Genomic DNA, 22,360 nt, shown 5'->3' on the forward strand with positions numbered 1-22,360 from the left:
ACAGTGTAAAAGGGAACAGATTGATTCGCGTCAACTTGCATTGAGCTCCTTCGAATCGAATAAGGTCCAGCGCAGGCCGTGCGACTGACTGGCTCGCTATCAGGGCCACACCATGACCGTGCGGCGTGTATTATGTTATACTCTGTGGACGCCTTTAGATGGCTGTACGTGGTGACGGAACCTGTGTCGGCCACCAAGCAACGCTTATTCGTAAGCGGCGACCGGCAATACGAGCGGCGGTAACAACCAACGTGGTCTAACAAGGTGGGCGGGGTAGACAGATATGGAGCAACAACGTAGGAATCGATAGCGAGCGCCGCCGATAGCTATACTATTACGAGATTATTATACATGAGTGTTATCATTCACACGAACAACAGCAGTATTGTACCTATTTATATTAACCTAGATAAGTAAAAGCAGATGACGTTTCGTACGATATTTTATTTATGGTTATTTTTCCGTCGGCAATATAGGAAGACATATGGCGAAGAGATTCTAAGGAAGACCTCTATAACATGGCAAAAATCTGAGGGTAACTAGCACAATAGGGTGTTGAGTTTAGGAGGAAACGAGGTTATACAACCTGAATAGTGTGCAATCGTTCAGACATCTTCCAATGCTTACGCATGTCTTCAAGTGACATAAACAACCTACCCCTAGCCTAGGTTCTAATTGGCTTCAGCTTCAGAAAGTATCTCGAGTACTCACTCACCCTGGCGCAGTAACTTCTATAAGCTATAACAGTTAGACAGTCGACCGGTTGACAGGGAACAATTTTGCTTTTGGTAAAGCGCTTCGTTTGTAGCCCATTTGTATTTCACTCGAAAGTGCTATTTTCAGCTGTTCCTTTATTTGACATCTACGTTTTTTCTCAATTTTTTTTTGTTACTTTTGTTCATTAAAGACACACTGCATAAATTTGTGCGTAAATACACACTAAACGTGTCATTTGTGTTTGAGCACGTTGTCTTATGCCGGTTTACGTGTTGTTAATACCTTCACAGTAGTTTTTTTGCTTCGGCTTCGTTTGTTGCTCGATTGCCACTGTTATGACAGAGCGCGAGACGCGGGTCGTCAAAGCTAGTCGTCCGTCCGGTTATTTATCTGCTAGGCAAAAACCGTCCCGGGGAGGCGGGGGGGCAAAAGTTGACGTAGGCTTGATCTGGAACTGAAGCTGTCATCGGGTTTACAAGGGACAGCAATCGACTGGGGTATTCCGACTCTACCAACGCCTTCGAAAACACCTGCTATCGAACAGCGTTTCTCATATAATACAGGGTTCGTCACTGCGTTGAGAAAGAACGCATTCGTTTTGATGTAACGCAAAGACCTGCTGCAACTTCAGCACGTCAGTTATTTATGGTTGGCAGGGGCCTATAGTAGATGAAAAATTGCCCGTTGTAAGACGTTTCCATTAACAGTTAGTTGCATACATATGCTCAATAGCATATCTGATTAGTAAGAGAACCAGTGCCGTCATTTTCTTCCTTGCTAGGGACAAATGCCCAACCTAGCTGTAAACCTGCTTTTCCTTTGCATAGTTATCATGTAGCGTGTCTATACGTATTGGATGTAACTTAGATTACATGATGACTGCAGTTTTTCACCAAGCTTACGGTCAAATACGAGATCTACCCGAAATCATTAGAGCTAAACAGCCTGACCTGGTCCTTCTCCTTCACGAGTGCTTTGATGTCGCTGGGCTAACGACCCTCGAAGAACAAAAGGTAACTATCAGAGTTACCACGTAAACTAACAAAAGTAAGAAACGTCTGAAGACCCACCAAGCAAGCCCAGTTTCCGCCTTCCTCTCTGCCGCGAGCGCTATGACCGCCGTCATCTCTTATGGCGCGGGCGCGCTTTACGCTATCCGTCAACACGAGGCCGGCGGTAAATGAATGAACGGATAGATTGAGTTGCCATTACATTTTATCAACGAGGCGATCTCACAAAGTTGCTCCTGACGTTGTTATGACACTGAGATGTCTCCAGCAGCGATCTGACGATATCCCCATGTCGTTGTTGTCATTATTTCTGCTGCTGCTGCTGCTGCTGCTGCTGTTGCTGTTGCTGTTGCTGTTGCTGTTCCTGCTGCTGCTACGGTGACTGTGGCGCTATAGATAGCCATTGAGAGCGCCAAGCGATGATCGTACACGTGTCTTGCCTTCACCCCGATCATTGGTGCGACGCAGACAGACACTGATTTTTTCATTTTGGACGCGCGAGCGCCACAGTGCAAAACAACGAACGATGCACCAGAGATCGCCGTCTTCATCCTCCAGTGAAGCGGACTGTTTGCTGGCCAACGGGCCGACCGCCGGAATCGACAAAATCAGCAGCCGAGCTTTGACCAGGCGAGAGTCCGACACTTCGTTCCTCAAACCTTCAGACGGTTGGACACTGACGTCGGTTTGAATCTAACTCGATTTGATTGTTCCGCGTTCAACTCAAAGGCGGCAATCTCTTGGCAAGCTACCTACGAATTGTTCAGGTACGCTACAATACGACGTCGGCTACTCCTACAACTATGCCTGTGACTACAGCGGTTGCGACAGTAGAACTCGTCGATATCTATTAGAATAAGTGGCTAACTGCGTCTTTGCCTGCTAACGAATCCAACGAGCGGTGAGGCGAGCGGCTGGGTAAGTGATGAGGGGACCGATGGTCGGCAAACCTGTCCTTTTTCCTCATCTGCTTCTTTTCCCTTCACTGCCGCCGTCGTCGTCGCTGTTTTGTTGCGGGCGCTAGCGTCATTTTGTATGCATCCATGAAGAACGAGGAAAAAATGCGACGGCGGCAATGACGACGGCGACGAGAGATAGGCAGTCGGATAGCATCGAGTAGTCGTCCAAGTTATCCGGCGGCCTGACGGACCAACCGACAACTATTCGACCCCAAAATCGTATTCTACCGAGTCAGACGGATTCGTCAGCCCTTGTTGGCGTTATTGTCGTGCTATCTTCTCTGCATAACGTCGGATTGCATTGCTCCGACTTTAGTGTTGTTGATATCTGCTGACGCCACTGCTGTGGCTACTGGAAGAAGCCGTCGTAACGTTGTAGTGGTCGTCGTTATTATAGTCATGGCAGGGCACTCGTAACATATAGTAATGGCGGCAGCTGTAGTTGTATGCTAGATAGTGAGAGAGCCAAAATGAGAACGACGTTTGTGGTGGCCACCCATGAGCGTCATTAGCTTATAACTAACCGTGCTGTTGCCGTTGCTCAGACTAACGTAAATCGGCGCCAACAGATACTCCCGGTCCGACGCAAGTACCGCAAGTATCAAACACTGCCTGCTTCTCGTCGATGATGACGACTGTGTTGCCTAGAACACATTTGACTTCATCCTAAGCAATCGACGGGCGAACGAATGAACAGACATCAACTCCCTGCCGGCTAGCGACTGCCGTCTTTCGTCCATTCACTATCCACCCTCCGTATGAATGTATAGCTCGGGCTGTCGAAGCCATCGATGTATTATAGCTTGGCTGCCCCAGCGGCCCGTAGGTGGGCTACAGCCTGTAGCAGCGCACTTCCCTTCCGACCTGGCACAAATGATCTGTCTGTCTATCCAGCCATTCAGCCAGCCAAGCATCTTCTGTCCTATCTATCTGTAGTAGTCAGCTGTGTTAGCATAGGCCTGTCTGGCCAGCTGCAGGGGCAGCTGCATCGGCGACAACTGCAAGCGCTTTTCGTCGGAGTCGGCAGTGCTGTGCGTTCAATGTCGTTGTTGTGCTTGTTGTCGGCAGCTCTGGCTGACAAATGTCGGCTGGTCCACGTGCTGGTCTAGTGCAGAAGGCCCATCTTCGTGGCCAGCGATGGTGGCCAACGCCGGAGATGATGCCGACGATAATGTCGGCCGCGGCGGGTGCCGTCGACGTGGAACGCGGAACAAGCAGATGACACCAAGCGGTCGCCGAACGCCGACTGCCTGCGTCGTCGTCGTCGCCGCCGTCATCATCGGCGAAGCTTTTGCTTCTAAGCAGCGAACAAAGAACTACTATTGCATCTACTATTTTTACTACTATTACCGCTACTATTACCCTTACAGCAGCAGCAGCAACAACAACAGCAGCAGCAGCAGCAACGATAACGATAGCAATAACAACAGCGGCAGCAGGCACAACTACGAAGACTAAACGACGTGTAATGTACTTGAATCGTTTCGGGGTCTTATCTCGGGTTAACTGCATTTCTTGGCAATAGCAGCGACGGCGGTGGCGGTGGCGGCGGCGGCGGCAGGTCTGTCAGCTCCAGGCGTCACTGACCTAAGAGCGCCGTTACGCTGTCGTTCATCGAACAGAGAAGGATCTGACTGCTCGCTAGACTAACTTCTACTACTATAATCGGCACCATTACGATCGCTAGTGGCAGCGGCAGCACGTTGACTATATCTACGACTCGTGTCCTATACTAGGCTATAATGATACTAGCAAATGTAATAGGACTCGCGTAGTCACATGTGTGCTGTAATAGGGAATTCGCGCAGAGCACATCGTCTCAGCGCACAACGGCCAATAATCTGAGCATTCAGCCATTCAGTATGCGTTGCCAGGTGCAGCTTCCTTTCCCGTCAATGGAGGGGAGCGCCGCGATTAAAGTCGGCAAGAGTAAATGATGGAACCGAGTAAATAAAGAAAAAAAATAATCGATAAATATAAATAGAATTGAGGTTAGTTTGCCACGCAAACTCTTCCCATGTTTGCTATAGAGTAACAGCCAAATGCGAACAAGGCGTGCGGCGGCGTGTAAATACGAAAGGACAACATTGAATGATAACAAGCAGGCAACAAGCGATTGAGTAAAAGGCACAGGTCAACCTAATCTAGCACGCAATAGCCGTTTATTCAAGGAGGACTAAATGTATGATATGGCCGGGCGGGACTGCAATGCGGGATACCGAGAGTGGGGCGGGCCGTGTTTGCATAGAATCGGAATTTGTTGAAATCAACATCTGAAAGTCTGGTAGAATACAATAACAGCGAACGAAATTCAGAACAAAGGTACATAATAATAAGACTGCAGCAGCTCCTAATCATGTACAAGTGAAATTAACGACAGCGGACCGCTCGTTGGACTTGTATAAGTGATACTTGTGGCTCAGTATGAAGACAGGTTTTTTTTTTTTTTCGAAACTATTCTGAGTGCGTCGCCGACTAAGTGTACGCTTCGAGATGCAGCGAATTCATGAATGTTCATGTAGATGATTCCTCATTTATTCCATTTGGGCATGTTTATCTGCCAGTCCGGATGGCGACGTGAGTTTAGATGACTAGTTAGCGGTCGAATGATGTCATCGCACTTAGTCAGAGGGCAAGCAGCCACGGCGTCGGCCGAACTTCGGGCGGATTTTCGAAAGACGTTACACACAGGTAATAATAACAACAACACACACAGTTAACCAAGCAAAAACTATTCTTCTCACATAACGAACGTCTTTGGTATCGAAGGCGAAGGAAGAACATCGCATCGGCCGCAGCTGGCCCTAGCCCAACTGCAATGACAGCCCACTGTTGTTTTCGCCTGTTTGAAATGGGCTTTCTTATTGACCCATGTAAATGTGCGTCTATGCCACCACGCTTCTACGTAAGAAACTACTCGAACGGCAGACAGAACAAAATTTCTCTGGGCGTTTGAGTATGTGCTGGTGTGAGTCCTTGCCTCGACAATCAGATTTTGGCGACGCTGAACCGAAATAGTGCCCTGTGACTCATGCGCACTCGAGTCTGCGGATCGACCGACCGTAACTACATCGACGGTCTTAATGAATATTTCGATCAGAGACCATTACAGCCATTCGACAGGGTGTAAATCATCATCAGGGCTTGGGATCGATATGATTCGGGGCCGGAGACGGCTGTACACGTCCAGTTACCGGGGATCGCGCTACTAGGTAGCAGCTATTAAATAGTTGTTAATGATGCTTTGAAGTCAGAATATAGAGATTGCCTAGACCTACTACAAGCAGACCTAGCTACGTTGGCATAAGATTTATTTTGCATTATTTCCACATGCACATACGTATGTACGTGTAAAAGCGACGATTCTTTTGTTCTACAAATAGCAAGCTCAACACCTACTTTTCAAAGAAGCTAACTGTATTAGAAATAATCGGACGGTCACATAGTGGTCGTTAGTTTGAGTTCCATAATTTTTCTGTACCTTCTTGGCTTACCTCATGTGTACGATCTGCCCGTTATTCCCCACTGAATCATTTCGGTTTTAGGCTTTTTTTCGGTGTGCCTTTGTTGATTATGTTCGATTACGGACTAGCTGGAGGGCAAAGTAGGTTTTCTTTAAGATGGTACTACCGATACACCAGTATACGCCATCTGAAAGAACCTGCGCTTGCGATCTTAGCGGGACGGGGGGGGGGGGGGCGAAGTATTCAAAAAACAGGATTCGACTCTCAGTGTGCATATCCTGTGGCATTTATTTGATGTTTCCTACGTGCTATTCCCGTATGGATTTAGGAGTACCTCAGTCACGAGAAGTAATGTCCCCTTCAAAAATTTCGATCGCGTTCTTTTGGAAATTTCTAATGTTTTCATGACTAGAAAACAAAATGATCAAATGTTACAGCAATACAATAGCTTTGCATACATTTGGATATACGTCTTTTCATCGTGAAACAGTAAAAAGCATTATTGCAGACTTGAGAAGTAGATTTTGAAATCTCTGCGTCATATGTCTATATGCTAAACTGAGCGTAGCGATTATAGCAAGATCGCGAGGACACACAACAGGAGCATCGTACTATTAATACGTATATCGTTCTGAAATTCGTGTCCGATGGCGTCACTCGCGCACATTGAGAGACCTAGGTATCACGGCATGTCACCATGTCAACGCCATTGTGAAGCAATCGTCAGCTGCTCTGTATAGCTTGTTCATGCAACTTTCGCTTACTATCGACGTGTAAATCTTCAAGCAATAACTTTCATACTGTCCTGTCGGGATCGACTTCTTTGAGGTTGAAAGCGAGTATTTTAACCGCTATACGACCAGGCACCGATGGACAGGGCCCGGGATTACTGAGTCCTGAATTTATTTCGCCGCGGGAAGTCCTCACTTGAAAGAAATCCTCTGCCGACTTCGCGGCCTTATCATTGACTGATATATCGAAAACTTTTAATTTCCACAATGGTAGCTCGTGCTGCGCTTTATCGAACGCACGTTAGAAACCAAGATGGGTACAAACGAAAGCTACTCTATCATGTCGTTCTAAAAACTACGTTTTAACCTTGTTAGGTAAACTTTCTGATTATTGTCCTCTAAGCCCTATGAGATAGTTATAAAGGCGATCAGTAATTGTGTTCTGGTTGGTAAGCATGCACTGCTTCCCCAAGGGCATTAGCTCATAGGTTTACGCAAGCCATTTATTTGTATCCTCGTTACTTGTAGCCTCGCAATTTGTTTCGACAGAAGTTACGAACATTAAGAAAAGTTTGTTCGAGAAGTTGGTGTCCTATTTTGGATTAGCGTGGACCGTTTCCCGCCTACATTTAGAATGGGTATTTCGTCGTTATGCGCAGGATGCTCGTTGGCGTAGAGAAAACACAACTTTGTATCCTTAAAAAAAAGGTAAGGTTGAACCAAAGCTTGAAGCTTCAAAAAACGATAACGCTTTCTGCGTCTATTTTTTTGATCTATGCTGACGGTCATTTTCGTGATCTAAAAAGAAAGAGAGATTTTGGGGTATAGCTTACGAGCCGAGTGTATAACATATATCCACAACATGCGCACAATTCGTAAAGAATTCACGCGAAGTTATCATAGAGCCGTTCACAAAGATAAGTTGAAAAAATTGAGATGGCCTTTGGCAATTGTAAAAATGTTCTATTCAAATAGAAAAATAAAACATGACCGCCCTATGGGCAGAGCGAACAGGTGCTTCCAACGCGACATATAAAAACTACTAAATGAAGTGTTATTACGCAAAAGTATGACAAAAAGTTGCAAAATGTCAATTGTTGATAAACGCAACTGCGTAAAGCGACCTCTATCTATCACGAGAAATAGAATTAAGTTCAACGCTTCCTCGTGATACTGTCGCGAGTATAGCAGGTATTCGATTGCAGCCGTCTATAGTTGAAACACTGCTGTGATGTCTGCCGTGGCGCAGAATTCGTCTCATCTATATCTAGTACGTTGGCAAGAGTATCTGGTATGGCCATGTGCCGATAGCTGTATGCGGCGTGCTGTCGAGTATGGCTTGTTCATGCGTCTAAGTTTAGACCAGTCATTCTTTTCCGGTCTTTGTTCTGGTCATCTTTTAAGCCACTGTTCAGTTCCTATCATTCTCTTGGCCAATAGCGGCGACAATAACAGAAGTAATTCGCCGACTCCTCGTTGCTTCGGTTCAGACAAAAGCACGCACCGTCAGACCTCAGTAAGGCAAATTGAACCCAAGCAATCCCGTCGTGGCATCATCGTCACTTACGATCAGTCATAGTACTAATACAGTTACTAGCGTGCTCCTCTTAATGAGCAATATACCCATGTCGTTTGTATACTACATCGGTGCGTACGTGTTCCAGCTATGTATATATCTGCTCTGCGTGGCACTGGGTCGGTCCATGTTTACTGTGCCTGTCGCGTCCTCTTAGCTGGCGTTCCTCAGCTCTCGTTAGCTCATCAGCGGGAGCGGCGGCAGAGGCCGTCGAGGCAGAAGACAACAGAGCCTGCATTTTGCCTGGACGTTGTGGCAGCAGGGCCGACGCCGGCGCAAAAATGCCGTCGGCGGCCCTCTACTCTCTCTTCGTTCTGCTTTCTCTTTCCATTGAGCAACAGCGGCAGCGGCGGCGGCGGCGGCGGCGGCGGCAGAAGCAGGAGCGGCTCGACTCGCCCGGCGATGACGACGACGATGGCAGCGGCCCTAGCCTGCCGTAGACGTTTGTCTCACTATGGACGAATGCCGAGCTGTAGAATCTCTGTTAGAGACCATGCTAATGCTACCAGCAGTGACTTGTGCTGCTGCTGATTGTGTGGCAGGTAGCAGCAGTAGCCGCAGCAGGGTTAGTTGTTGTTTGTAAAGCAGCCGTTACGGCAATTTCGTTGCCTGGCCATTGCTGTCGATCGCATAGACGTATGCTAGAGCTAACTAACTGGCTCAACTGTCGTTGTCGCCGCTGTTCGCGCTATTACTGCTGGTGCTGGCCGAGCTCTGTGGCTGTAGCCCTGCTGACGCTGCTCTTCCGTGTGCCCGGCCGCGACGTTGGCTGGCTGGCTGATTGACTGGCTGGCGGCGGCTCGAAGCACCTCCTTTCTTCTCCAGTTCGCACCAACGGTCGCCGTGACTGTGGCCGCCGCCAGCAGCAATAGTAACAGCGTCAGAAATAGCAGCAGCAGCTGCACGGTGAGCCCATGATGTGTCAGCGTCTGGTCAACAACAGCAGCGTTAGCTAAGCCTAACGTTCATCGCATTCACCGTAACTCATGCCGACCAGCAGCAGGCTACGCTGGTGAGCCAATCAGCCCACGAGCCATGCCTGCCGGTCGGGCCCCGGTTCCGTTTGTTCAAGCAGCCGAGGCTGCTGAACGAATCGTCATCTTTATCCACGCCGTCGGTCGGCGATTGGCCGCCACGCGGCCCTACTACTACACCACCACGCTGTCATAGGCTGACCAAGCCGACGAAGGCATGATACTGCAACAACGACGATGGTGCCGATGACGCTTCAGACGGCTCCTGCTAGTACTGTTCTAATCGGTAATAGTTGCAGGTTGCAGCGAAGCGGCGCTCGAGATCTTCCCGGATGGTGCCGCCGTTGACATCTGGCTGCTGCAAAACACAGCAGTTCTAGTAGGTTGCTCGCTCATGCACTGCACGTGCGGCGCTTAACGGCACGTAGAACATTGAAGTGAATGACAAACGACTCCTCGTCTACTACAGCAAGCGGTACGCTTTCGTCAATGTCGGATCAGGGGGCAGCAGAACTCTGATCTGATGATGTTTCTGCTTAGCAAGGGACTGCACAAAGAGTGAATCTCATGAACTCACATGGTAGGTGACCGTGACCTAATTGAACAAGTGGGGCAAGCCCAATCAAACACCCACTTCATCCTAGCATACGTTGGTCGGATTACAACCACAATTTCCATCTTCTCTGTGGTGTTAAGCATGACCTAGGTGCTGGACAGTTCTTGGGTGGTCAATGAGCTCTACACGAGGAATCCCGATGAGCCAGCCTATTGTGAAAATGTCAGGTAGGTCTGTTATTTGGTCGATTATGCCTCTCGGTCCAGATCTAGTTAGGTCGTCTTCGCAACGAAGCATGGTACCCTTAAACAACGAATATAAACACTGAGCAGGTATGTGACCAGCCAAGATGTGTGTGATCATTGATGTTTTCACTACTCTTATTAGAATCCTTACATTATTCTCTTTTTATTTTCGTTGGACTTAAAAGACGTGTTAGCAAACGGCAACCGAAAGAAGATAATACAAAGCTACGTACGACTGTGTCACAGACGTGCAATTTGGTGGCAGATTTCTTCTACGCACAAAATAACCCGTACACTTCACGAATGTGCTTAATGTAAAGTTGAATTATTGTTTATGCCACACGTCTAGCCTCACCGTTCTTAGGTCAAACAAGTTACATGTATATAGAGTCTGTGTTTATTTGGCAGAACCCATAGATCTAACGACCTGAAAGCTTACTGCCCAATTTAAAACTAGGTGCAAGCAACACGTGGCAACGCTATCATCATTTTCGGGCTGCTGACCAGCTCAGCAAGGAGTCTTTACAAATAGCCTAGCTATCTCATCACTGAGACTCAACATGAACTGTATAATTACATTGGCCATATGTTACCTTAGAGCCAGAAACGCAGGTTTACTTAAGGTTTCACCTGAGTATGTTTTGTGTCCCAGAGACAGGTACATAATGTCAACTATGGAAAGCTGTACTGATTTTTACCGTGTATCCAACTTTGACGGGTGATAAAACGTATTCTTCGGTGCGCTCAAAGCCCATAATCTGATGGCTTGTAGAAAATCTATCGTTTGTCACCAGTTGCCTTTGCCGTAGACCAAGCAAGCAAATATCCTGTAAACGCTTCCTTTTCGTTCTTAGAAAACAGCGAATTAAGAGATTTTCCTCAATGGGAATTTTAGTGGAAAGCCAGACCGTTCAGATGGTTAACATCAACTAACTTATATTCCTGTCGTCATGGCCAGTCGGTTGTATTCTTCCAAAGGTAGTCGCCGCTCCCTTTAACTAGCTACCAGCAGCATATGGATATTGATACAGCCGCACGTGCTCGCCGTACATCTTTCCGCTTCATTTTGGCCATTCATTCACTCAGATTTTGTCGTAGCTGTTGCCGCCAATAACGGCTCACCGTAGGACATCTGTCTGCAGTGCATCACCTTGGGCTGCACAACATAGCGTCAGGTAATGGTGAGCCTTCAACACGACATTTGTCCTCACGTGACTCGTTTTCACTGCATGCGTTTGCCCGGCATGGCCTGGTCTACGTTACGTGTTTTCCTGTCAGGTCGACTTTCTTTTCCTCTTATTGACTCGCAGTGCCTATTCGGTTACTGAAACGCTGGTGCACGGGTGCACAGGCGACGTTGAACACGTTGCGTGTGTTGTCTATCGTGGTCTTATGGCTGTTGCTTTTGCTCTTGCTAACGCTGGCTGTAGCCGGTCTGTCGACCAGCCTCGTCTCTGTCGTCATATTCTTCGTTTGTTTTCGCTAGCTTCGAGGGCCTCAGTGGGCGCCTAGCAGCAGCAATAACAGCAGGAAGCCACGACGACAGCGTGAGAAGAGCGGATGGCTCCTACGGCTGTGGCTGCTGACAGAGCCGATGTTCGTGAACTGGCCGTGCACAGGTTCGGCGTCCGCAGGCCGGCAGGCCTCACAATCACTCGCACTGACTATGAGCACTTGTAAGGAAACTGGGCCGCTATTCAGCTGAACCAGGCGGCTTTACCTTTTGGTTTGTGCGCCGATGAAGCCGTTGCTTGTCTCGATGCCACCCCATATGTGCTAACTCGCTTTCTATCTACGACTTTGCTAATAGTGTATTGGGTGGCAATACACAGAACAAGTGCACAGCGCACTTGTACCAAACAGTAACGTCGCCCGGGCAACAGGCCGGCGTTTAGCGTTTGTTCGCTCTGTGCTCCCGGCGCTGCTCCTGCTATCAGCAACCGGCAGCAGCAGTATAACAACTACTACAAACGAAATTGTTTCGCGCGTTCCGTTTGAGCTCCATTTGGTGGCGGAGCTTGTTGCGACCGATTGCGTAGATTGACGCAAGCATCTTCTTTTCATCTACCCATATACAATCGAGTTGGTGTGTGTGCAGTTACTATCGCTACTGCCGCACATACATATGTACGACGATATGATTTAGCAAACGTGTCGACTATGAATAGTGCATGTACACATATATAGCCCTTCTATAAGCACCTACCGTGGGTGACGGCGTTGTCATGCAGTACAATAGAGTAGATGAAGTTCGTCCGTCGAACTGGACGCTGAGAATCGTTGCCATGATCATCAGTAACGACCATTACTGTTGTCATCTCGCCACTGTCCTTCATTCCATGCTTTGTTCTGCGCGATTCTTGTCTAAGCAATATGGCCATTGTGCAAATACGACAAGCGTCCACAGAAACCGAGTCCAGCAACTTAAGCGGTCGAACAGTCCCTACGGTAAGGTGTTCGACCCAAACTATTGACTATATACCGATATGCTGATGGCGTCTGTCTATCTGTCTGCATCTGGGTTTCGCAACGAGATCACACACTTTAATTAGTATATAGTTTGGCCGATTCCAACCACAAACGTCGCCGATGCTTCGATCTGATGAAGACTGATTCGAAGCAGTTATTACATGATTGCTGCTGCTGCTGCTGCTGCTGCTGCAACTGCTGCTAGATCGGATGCGTGTGAGTGATCCAAAGAGCCTATTGGTTCTTATTGGCTAGTCGCTTGGCCGACCCACTTTGTTGCATTAGACTGGGTTGCTGTCGTTGTTATTGTATGAGCAGTTGAGTGTTGGCAAGCGGCAGGACGAGGTGACGTGCCCATTGAAGGTTCTACGCTAAATGGTGCAAGAAGGCTACGTGGACTCGGCTGACGGCCGATTGAAGACCCCAATTTCAAAAACATGTCCCAGTTCCGCCTTAGATATGCTCATTACTTATAGGAAAACATTGTAGCAAGCTGGTTCCGTGCGCGCCAGTACAGATTCCGCTCGTGGTAATCGTTTGTCTCATATGTTTGCTAACTCCCATACTATAGACGTCTAGAATTTAAGTTAAACTAATTTGCAACGAAAACTTCAACTGATGGTCCGCACCGTTTTAAAGCATCTATTCCGGAAAGGTTCCCCTAGCAATGGCTGCACACGCCGTTGCAATCTAGTTACCTCAACGTATCGAGCGAACTTGCTAACGAAGTATTGTTCATTCATGCCATGCATCCGTACTGAAGGAACGGGACATATATGCCGTCTTCAAGTGCACAGGGGTATATCCGCGTACCTATAGCGCTAGCGTGGTGTTCTAAGCGAAGTGTTGAAATAGGATCATAAACTGGCGGCCATTTGCGGATGCCCATACGTACTCGGTTCGTCGATGTGCTCCGCTGCCCCTGCCGTCGGCATCATTACTAATGATGGTCAACCGCGCTCTTCCAGAACGTCGGAAGACGGACTCTGACGGACCCGGGACATCTTGCGCATGGACTTAGAGCGGTATAGTGACAGAGAGAATTACTCAACACATGACGAGCAGCGAGTCTCGTGTTTCATGAACTAGAGGGAGTTCCAGCGGCTAGTCGTCCCGAGAGCGTACAAAGATAATGGGTCTAACAAGTGGGCGCTTACCGCAAGCGTAAAAAGTATCTAGTAGTATTATTTGTTTTAGTAGTGGTAGCGTCGATGTTTGGCTCGATTCTAGCTCCATCGATCTCGGTACACTTGTGGCCACCGCCGCTGCCACTGGCTTCATGTGACAGGTAACGACGTTTTTTTGTTGCCAAACCTATATTATTATCATCATAAGCGAACAAACTTGGTGCGCGTCAGCTGCTATAAGTTATTTGCAGCTTATGGGAAAGGATTCAAACAGAAACTTAATGTAAGTGTATGTGCGTTTTTGATATTTTAATTTCGAGATTAATTTTGCGAGAATTTTTGGGAGGAAGGAACGAAAAGCTACATATATTTAAATAAGGTATGAAATTAAAATTCCTATAATATATAGTAAAAATAACATCATAAATAGCTTTATCTAGTTTAAATCTTATGTCATCTTAAGCGTGCCACCTTGATTCAGAACTGGATATTTACTACTGAATGCCAATAGAGTCTTCAATGACTCTTTATGTCGTCTTCACTAGCCCTCTACTCTATTTTCGTTTGTTGTGCCTTGTCCTTTTCTTATATTTAATACGATATCGCTGGCTGGCTGACTGACTGACTGACTTCAGTTCTGCCTCTGCGATAGTTATAACTGCGACACACAAAGCAGAACTTAAAATCCAGCGTTGGTTGTTCTTTTGCTGGCGGTTTAGCTGGCGATCAACATGTACTGCATTCATTGGCGTTATAATAGTTTCTTAATGACTGCAAGCGATATACTAACCGTACCGAGAAAATGATCTCATTCTTCGCAATGGGCAAAATTCGATCCTATTGACCACTATGCTAGAGTCTCTTAGATTTCCAGACGATCATGCATGCTACTAGCTTGATCCCACGACATCTCACTTCTGGGTCAGAGGTCAGAATCTGCGTCCCCAGCTCTGTTTCTGTCGCGCGTTCTGTCAGCCGAAATAGGCTTTACAGAATGTTTTCGGTAGTAGTAGTAGTGTTAAATCTCGCGCCGATGCTGTCACTAGAAAGGGAACTCCACTTGGTGGTTCAACGGTAATTTGTTTCTACCTACAAACTTCAAAGAAACAACGAGAGGTGCATGTTAGGTACCAGAGAATTGTTACACTGATAAAATGCCTAACAACAGTTGCAAGTGTAAAATTTAAAAGAACTTAATGTTTCAGTTGTAATAGTTATGAACCACTGCTGCTGTTACTCATTTGATCAATGCTCTCTGTTTGTCGCTATAGCGAATGTTGTTCCGGCAGCCGGCGTTTCCTCGACTTCGATTCGTCGATGTCTCCCGTTCAGTCCGGACGATTTGGACGTTGACCGGGAGGATGCCTTCTTGTTGATCTAATGCTATTACTACCTCTATCTGTTCACTACCAGTCCTCCGGCTTTCAACTGGCTACCTCGCTGGCATGCCGCCTGCCCCTGGCGCCAGGGTCTGTAGCAGTAGACAACCGCAACCGTAATCGCCTTTCCATGACTGGGTCTTCCTACAGCCACAACGAGGTATACCTCACTGTTTTGCTAACAGACAGATTCTGTTGCCTATTGATGGCTCAGAATACTCTCTGTTCGTTGACTGACTGAAGTGCACTGGGTGCTGTTAAAGAGAGTATGGCTGTTGTGTCCGCGCGCCGCATTCCTGAGCTGCAGCGGTGGGTCAACGCACCATGGCAAACTCCGCAGTTGTTACTGCTGGCGTTCGACTGCGGCGCCCGTTTCGTACGCTTCACATAGTATCACCGACCCGACGACCACAACTAACTACTATGAGCATCGCGTTCGACTACAATAACAGGCTGGGGCGGCACCTAAAGGCTAACGATCGGCTCTTTCACCGGTGTTGTTATCGTGGACTGCTTGGCACCGGTGAGCCCTAAACTCTGGGAGACGACATGCTTCGTCTATTTGTTAGCTTAAAACGTAATGGCTACTTTGATCTGATTTTTTTCAAGCCTCAACATTCGTATTCTAGGCTGTACTAAATCGTGTGTTTTACCGATGTGTTGAATATCTTTTTAATAGTAGACGTTCCCTTCTGCTTTCCTCTTCGTCGCCATGATGGCGGCTGGGAAAACGAAGGAGACACCATACAGAATCCGAATGTGGCGCTCTATGCAAACAGACTTCGACCCCAAAGAACGCCGTCGTGCCGCCTGCCTCCGTAAAACGATCTGCCGGGCAACAGAGGACTATTCCAGCCTTGCTGGTGATTCCTTGCCTCTTAATCTGATATCGGTTGAGCTGCTTTTGTATAATCTCGAGCTCTTTTCTTTCTTGCCGAATTGCTCTGGTGTGAAAGCATGGTGCTCGCTAAGACCAGCCGGCAGTCTGTGCCAATAAACACGAACTATATTACAGTTCGCTGAGTGACACTCGATATCAGTCACAGTAACTTGCTATGGCGTGACATTTCTGCGATGCGGCATTCGAAGGGTTAAGTTATTACGCCTAACTGCTCGATGCCTCTCGGCGTTTGACGTCTTTTTCCTACTAACCCTCTCAGTCTGTATGCCGTATCCTGGGTCGATTAGTGAAGGCATCTACTTAGTTGCCTGATGCCGGACAATTGTGACATGACGTGGAGCCGCTGGCCATGAGATTGTAATGGGAGAACAAGCCGATACGCCGTGTGATAATGTCGCTGCCTCTTTTACTGTAGTGCTTGAGCTGAGAATACAAACGCTGCAATGAGTACTGCACAGGATGAAGTAGCGAAGACTGCAGCATCGCCTGGCACACGATTATATGCGGATTCTTGGCTGGTCCCCATATATATATATATAGCAATTAAGCTCAGACAACATTGGATGAAATCAAGTTTATCTATATAACGAATATATGAAAGAGTAAACCGTTTTTTTTTTTTATACAGAGCTATTAATGGACTCGAATTGTCCTTTGATTGACGAACGTCTCGGTTTCAGTTTTTGCGCAAGCAGCGCGAGCTTTTTTTATGTGATAAATGAGACAAAACAGTGGCCTGAGTGTGACCTTCCTCGTGCCGCAATTCGCATTTGATATAGTATATACCTTATAAATGGGCAAATATTTACATCCAGTATCTGCGTCTTCATGTAATATAGCAGCTGAAGAGTTTAGTCGGCAAATGTCAAGTCGTTGCTTTCCTTTCGTCCCGTCCCGACAAATTTGGACAGAGGACAAACTGGCAGGCACGCAAGGCTCGAGCGACTGTCATATATTCTTTCTTGCCGAATATATATATATATATATAATATAGACTGACCTGTGTGTCTATGCTGTATTCTTCGTAAACGTACACAAAAACAGCTGCTGTTCCACTCAGAGCGACCTATAGCTAACAATACTGCGGTATGATCAGCACCGGGCGAAGCTGAAAAGATTGTAGAAAGCGAAAAGGCATACAATATGTGTGCATTTGCTTCAGACGGACTCGTTGCGGCCTAAAGTACCATCATCGATACTATTGCTACCACAATTTTAGTACCGTTAATCGTAGCAGTAACACTCTTAGATTCTGCTCTAACGCTGGTTACTTCTTGTCTGCAAAGGCGTATCGGAGGCAAGACAGCGATGACGGCAGAGCGTGTCATTCGCAAAGTCTTCATGTCCGTGACAATACGGCCAGACTGGGCTGACCAGGTGCACTTCGTACACAATGACAAGATTTTATGCTAAATAAAACCTTCCTTTTAAGCATTATAATTTGAACGCGAGAACATGGTACAAAACATACACTTCCTTGTGTGAAAAATGTTTTTTAACCTTCTCAAACTTCTACATGGTCATTAATACAAAACCAAGAAGGGGTGTCATGGAACAGGCCTGAATGGAATATTGAATATCGACGTGCTCAATATTTCTGTTGCAGCTCAATTAAGTGTCAAGTCTGCAGTACTTTGCTCGTAGCCGTGGGCCATTGTTACGTCTAACATACCTCGCCAGTGGCGCATAATGTTGCGGATAAGTGGTGCTTTTTGAACGGTGCTTAACAGTTTGCAGTGATGTGGCTGGATGCAACGACATTAGGGAAGACATCGTCCTCGTTGGGCCATCGTTTTTTGCCTTTTTTGACCACCATCGACCGCGTTTTATCGTTTAGGGTTTTTTTTCAAGATCTTTCTCCACAGCGAATGCATGAATGGATAGAATCTCGTTGTATAGCGGAATTCTCACAGACGCTGCGGCTGCTGCTGCTGCTTCTGCTGTTGTTGTTACATCCAGCATCCGGGATCCATCGGCCCGTATGATAGAGTGGGTCGAAAAAAAAAGGGTACAACTCAATGGTCGCATTCACGGCCGGACCAACAAGACGATGTGAAATGCCTCGTTGATGTTTGTTACTGCCTCGAAGGGCCGTTTATGCTGCTTCTGTCTATGACTGAGGCGGTAGACCCCGTGATGGTTCTTGTGCGACCGTAGATGTGTTCTGCTTGTTGTTTACCATTGAATTGCTGCTTTTATCGGTAGCAACAACTTTCTTTGAGGCCGTAGTTGTTATACTGTCGCTAATTCTATTACCGAACTGTCCTTTTCTTTATTGAAAGATAGCTGGCGGCTAAGCTCAGCAATAACAAACACTCTCTCGCTTTCACAGTTGGACAACGCCGACGATATTGCAGTAGCCTCCTCTATGCGTAAGCCATTTTTCTTTTCTTCTTTGACAAAGTTGTTGTTATTACTGTTGTATAAATTGCCTGACTTCGCGACCCGGACTCGGACTCCTTCTATGCTACCAACTATTTCCGGCTTCCGTTTCACTGTGAAAGTCTACCGTCTCACCGGCGTTTCTCCTCGTACATGTTTCTCGTTGATGGTGTGTGTGTGTGTGTGTAGTTTACCAACCCGAGTCAGACAAGCCCTCTATTTGCGGAGATTATCGGGAAGTATTGCGAAAAATCCATTGCTTTACAGTTAGTTACATCTAGGGCACGTGAGAAATGCACCTATAACTTTAACATGTAGGACAGGATTTTCTGCTATTGCAGGCATCAGACACAGCCTGCGTATATGTGTTGACTGACTTTTATTTAGTTTCGTTGGCACTCTGCGCATGCGCGCGACTGGACTACTGACGATGTCCCACTCCATTCATTTATTACATTTGGCCGTAGTGACGTTTGACTGGTTGGGCAGAGAAAAGGCAGAGAAAATGCGCGAGAAGCGTTTGCCGCTGTCATACTATTTGTTGATTTACTGACGCTGCCCGGCTAAAGCCGTACACCTAAGCCTGCAGCGATCTCGATGCACTGTAAAATACGTCGAACAGCCTGTCGGCCTATGGTCGCTTTGCAGCCCCGATTCCCTGTTGCCATTTCGTTGACTACAGCATGTACTTGTGGCAGGCAACTACGGACGATGCTGTAAGTGCTTAGCAGCGCCCGTTACTATACCAGTAGCCCTCAGTCGGCTAAGTACTGCTGCGTCCGTTAGCTGGTCGGGATGACACTGCCCTGCTCCCCGCAACAGCGGCGCCGGCTGAGATGTTGGTCGCTGGTTACTCGACTGACTCGAGCCGGAGGCAGCCAGCTTTATCCGTTGGCTCGTACTACTCTTGTAATGTTAGTGCTGCTGATGTGGGTTCCTCTTTGGTGACGTGTCTGGTTGTTGACCTTCGGGGCCCCGAAAGGTTCTTCCCGCTCCGTCCTCATGCCCATCTCCGTGAGAAGGAGAAATAGACAAAAAAAGAGCATCGTGCGTTCGTCAATGAGCCCTGCTTGCTTGGCTGGCCGATCGATTAACTAAGCGACGATCAAGCGGATTAAACAACTAAGCAGCGACGGACAGCTAGCTAACAAGAATAGAGAAGAACGACGCGGAAAAAAGAACTAACCTATCCAGCCGCGAAGGAACGCGGATGGCTCAGCCAGGGTGAATAACATACGCAAGATGTAAGCACGAGCGATAGATCAAACCCCCATCCAACAGCTATCAGCCACCGGCAATTATTCGCAGCAATCAAGCGACAGCAGGCTCATCCAACAACTCTTACCGCCAGAGTGTGCCTGCCTGCCTGCCTGCCTGCCGTGGCCCACCACTCGTTCATCGCCTCGTCTTGCCTTCGTTCATCGTTATCTTCGTCCTTTTCTTCTCTGTTCTTGAGCTTCGATGGCTCTCCTCCTTGCCAAAGTAAAGCCTGAGAGCCAGTCTTAGCCGTTCAACAGCAGCAGTAGCATGCTTGATGGCTGGATGGATTGATGCCTCCGCAGTGCCGTAACACCGCTGCTGTTCGTCTATAGGCCCCAGAGCCGCCAGAGCCTTTATTCACGGTTTATGACCTGTGATCCTGCGCCCTGTGTTGTATTGATAGGCTAGGCAAGATAGTGGCTTAAGTCTGACCTTCCTTTGTGCTGAAATTCTGCTGTGGCTCCCATCACTCGATATCTACTTGATTGCGTGTTTATATTTAGCATATACAGTATATACATATACATATATATTATATTCTGATGATGTACCGAATTCGGTATTGAATTGTATTATGTATTAGTGCTAGTAGCGAAATGAATGAACAATAGTTACTAGAACTTTAGCTAGCCAACTAGACTAGATGCGCATGTTCATTTGCGCGAACAGAAAAAAAACATGTTCTTCGAATGTCAGCAACCAGAAACAAAACAGGATTCAGTCCAGGATCAACAGTTGCCGATGGCGACTGACCATGATGGTTAGCAGCTGTCGGCGTTTGATGCTCAGTGACCAACTAGATCCTCTGTTAAGCGCAGTAATACGTGTTTAATATGCTCGAGAAACATTTAGCAATAGCATTCTGTATAATAGCTCTAGTATTGTTCAAGGAGGAACATATTAGTAATGGATAATTAGATCTGACGAATGGATTTTCTCTGACGGGGTCTGGCGAGCTGTTGTCTCGTCTATAATGCGCAGTACGTACGTCGTTGATGATTGTTACTCGTAAAATCGACATAGGCAACGAGAGGAAAGGAATAGAAAGACATTTCAAGATAAGATTGACTGATTCAGCCTCGATGTCAGGTTCTTTACGTGTATCATTTTATTGTAATATGGCGGGTCTAGTCGTCTATCGGAAATCGCTATAGAAGGATACATCATAGCTCAGTGCATGCCATGCGAGAGGGTCGCTCTACTTGGGCCCAGTACCCTTTAAACGCTTGCCTCCTAACGATACTCGATTGAACGTTCGCAATTACCTAAACATCGATGCTGGCCGTAGCCCATAAGATCATAACACTTCTCTCAGTATCCACTGTACGTATGTTGAGGCCGCTTCTTAGCAACCGAAATATGTAGTGGACGTTGATTCTTCAATTTCATTGGATTTAACCCGTGATTTCTTTTATAAATTACGTCACTAATAATATGCTGTGTTGTCAGTCAAACCGCGTGCTGTACGCTGTGAGCTTTATTCGCCGGTGACCGAAGATGCCGGATGTCAACGGTCTCTAAAATTCAATACGCATGTAGTACCGAAACACGTAAACAGCCATATTTGGCACCATAATGCCTGCGATGGAGTAGTCATCCGCCCCCAGGCCACATGACAATGCACACTTGTGCATAGTTCTCTGTTATAGACTATGCTTACATAAATACAGGCGCCGGTTAGCAATTTATGCATACATATATATACATGTTGCAAGTTGGTGCTGCAAATGCAGTATATATGTTGCTACTGGTACCATTCGAAAATCGGGTTTCTTTTTCGCCCATGAATGTCTATCCGACTCCGACCAAAATTGGACTCGAGGCAGGAAAAACAGAAGTGATACTAATCTATACTGTGCTACTTACGGCGTTGAAATCCCAAGTCAAACAGTGGTGTGCTCACATGTCTTTGCAATGACATGCTCGTACAATGTCTGGGAGAAGGAAACGGTGCAATGCAATAGACAATTGAGCAACGCCACAGACATCTCGACCTTAGCAGTAGATGTTTATGTAGAGACTCGGTCGCTGGCAACTGTATATGCAGTCGCACAGTTCATGAACAGCCTTTCCGTAAAAAACAGGACTGACCCATTTCTACATGCGCAGCAAACTACTTAATAAGCAACGCACCACGGTTTCAAGAAGGTCACTATTAAAAGGGAGGCCCATTGCGGGCCAAAACAGCTAACGCTACAACAAGTCCTTGAGCTTGTATTACCACCATCACCACCACCACGACGACGACGATGACGGCGGTGGCGGCGACGACAATGACGATGACGACGACGGCGGCGACGACAACTAGCGGAGTTAAGTGTTTATTAAATAGGAACGCCGACTAGTGGCAGCCTCTTGAGATTGCCAAGGACAATATTGCGGAAAGAACGGCGCAGCATAACACAGACTTTTTAGGACCGCCGAGGTCATGCGTCAAGTCCGTATATTGGTGCTCATTGAACGTAGGAAAGTCCACACAATGTTACGTTAAACTTGAACACGTATTATCTAGCGTGTAGTCCTCATCACGCTTGACATTTAAAATGACATAGAAGTTTTGCTATAGGTTCAGCAAATTGTATTTGTTACCCTTTTATGTATTCCTATATA

At 47.0% G+C, this 22,360-nt stretch overlaps 1 protein-coding gene and 1 long non-coding RNA gene across 3 annotated transcripts in view; one reads left to right on the forward strand and one right to left on the reverse strand.

Moving 5' to 3' along the window:
- Positions 1 to 22,360, reverse strand: part of LOC147754589 (uncharacterized) — a 55,885-nt gene that overhangs the window by 24,031 nt on the left and 9,494 nt on the right. The gene's annotated exons all lie outside the window — the stretch shown is intronic.
- Positions 8,952 to 22,360, forward strand: part of LOC111253949 (uncharacterized) — a 76,359-nt gene continuing 62,950 nt past the window's right edge. Inside the window, exons 1-2 of one of the 2 annotated variants that reach the window (XM_086975712.1) lie at positions 8,952 to 10,011; positions 10,128 to 10,214. In XM_086975712.1, the coding sequence (XP_086831838.1) occupies positions 10,163 to 10,214 (52 nt within the window). In that variant the 5' untranslated portion in view covers positions 8,952 to 10,011; positions 10,128 to 10,162. Of the gene's footprint in view, positions 10,215 to 22,360 lie in introns of both variants that reach the window. The other variant, XM_086975711.1, reaches the window with a different exon arrangement.

The sequence above is a fragment of the Varroa destructor genome, unplaced genomic scaffold (genome assembly GCF_002443255.2).
Source record: "Varroa destructor unplaced genomic scaffold, Vdes_3.0 BEIS01000007.1, whole genome shotgun sequence".
NCBI lineage: Eukaryota > Metazoa > Arthropoda > Arachnida > Mesostigmata > Varroidae > Varroa > Varroa destructor.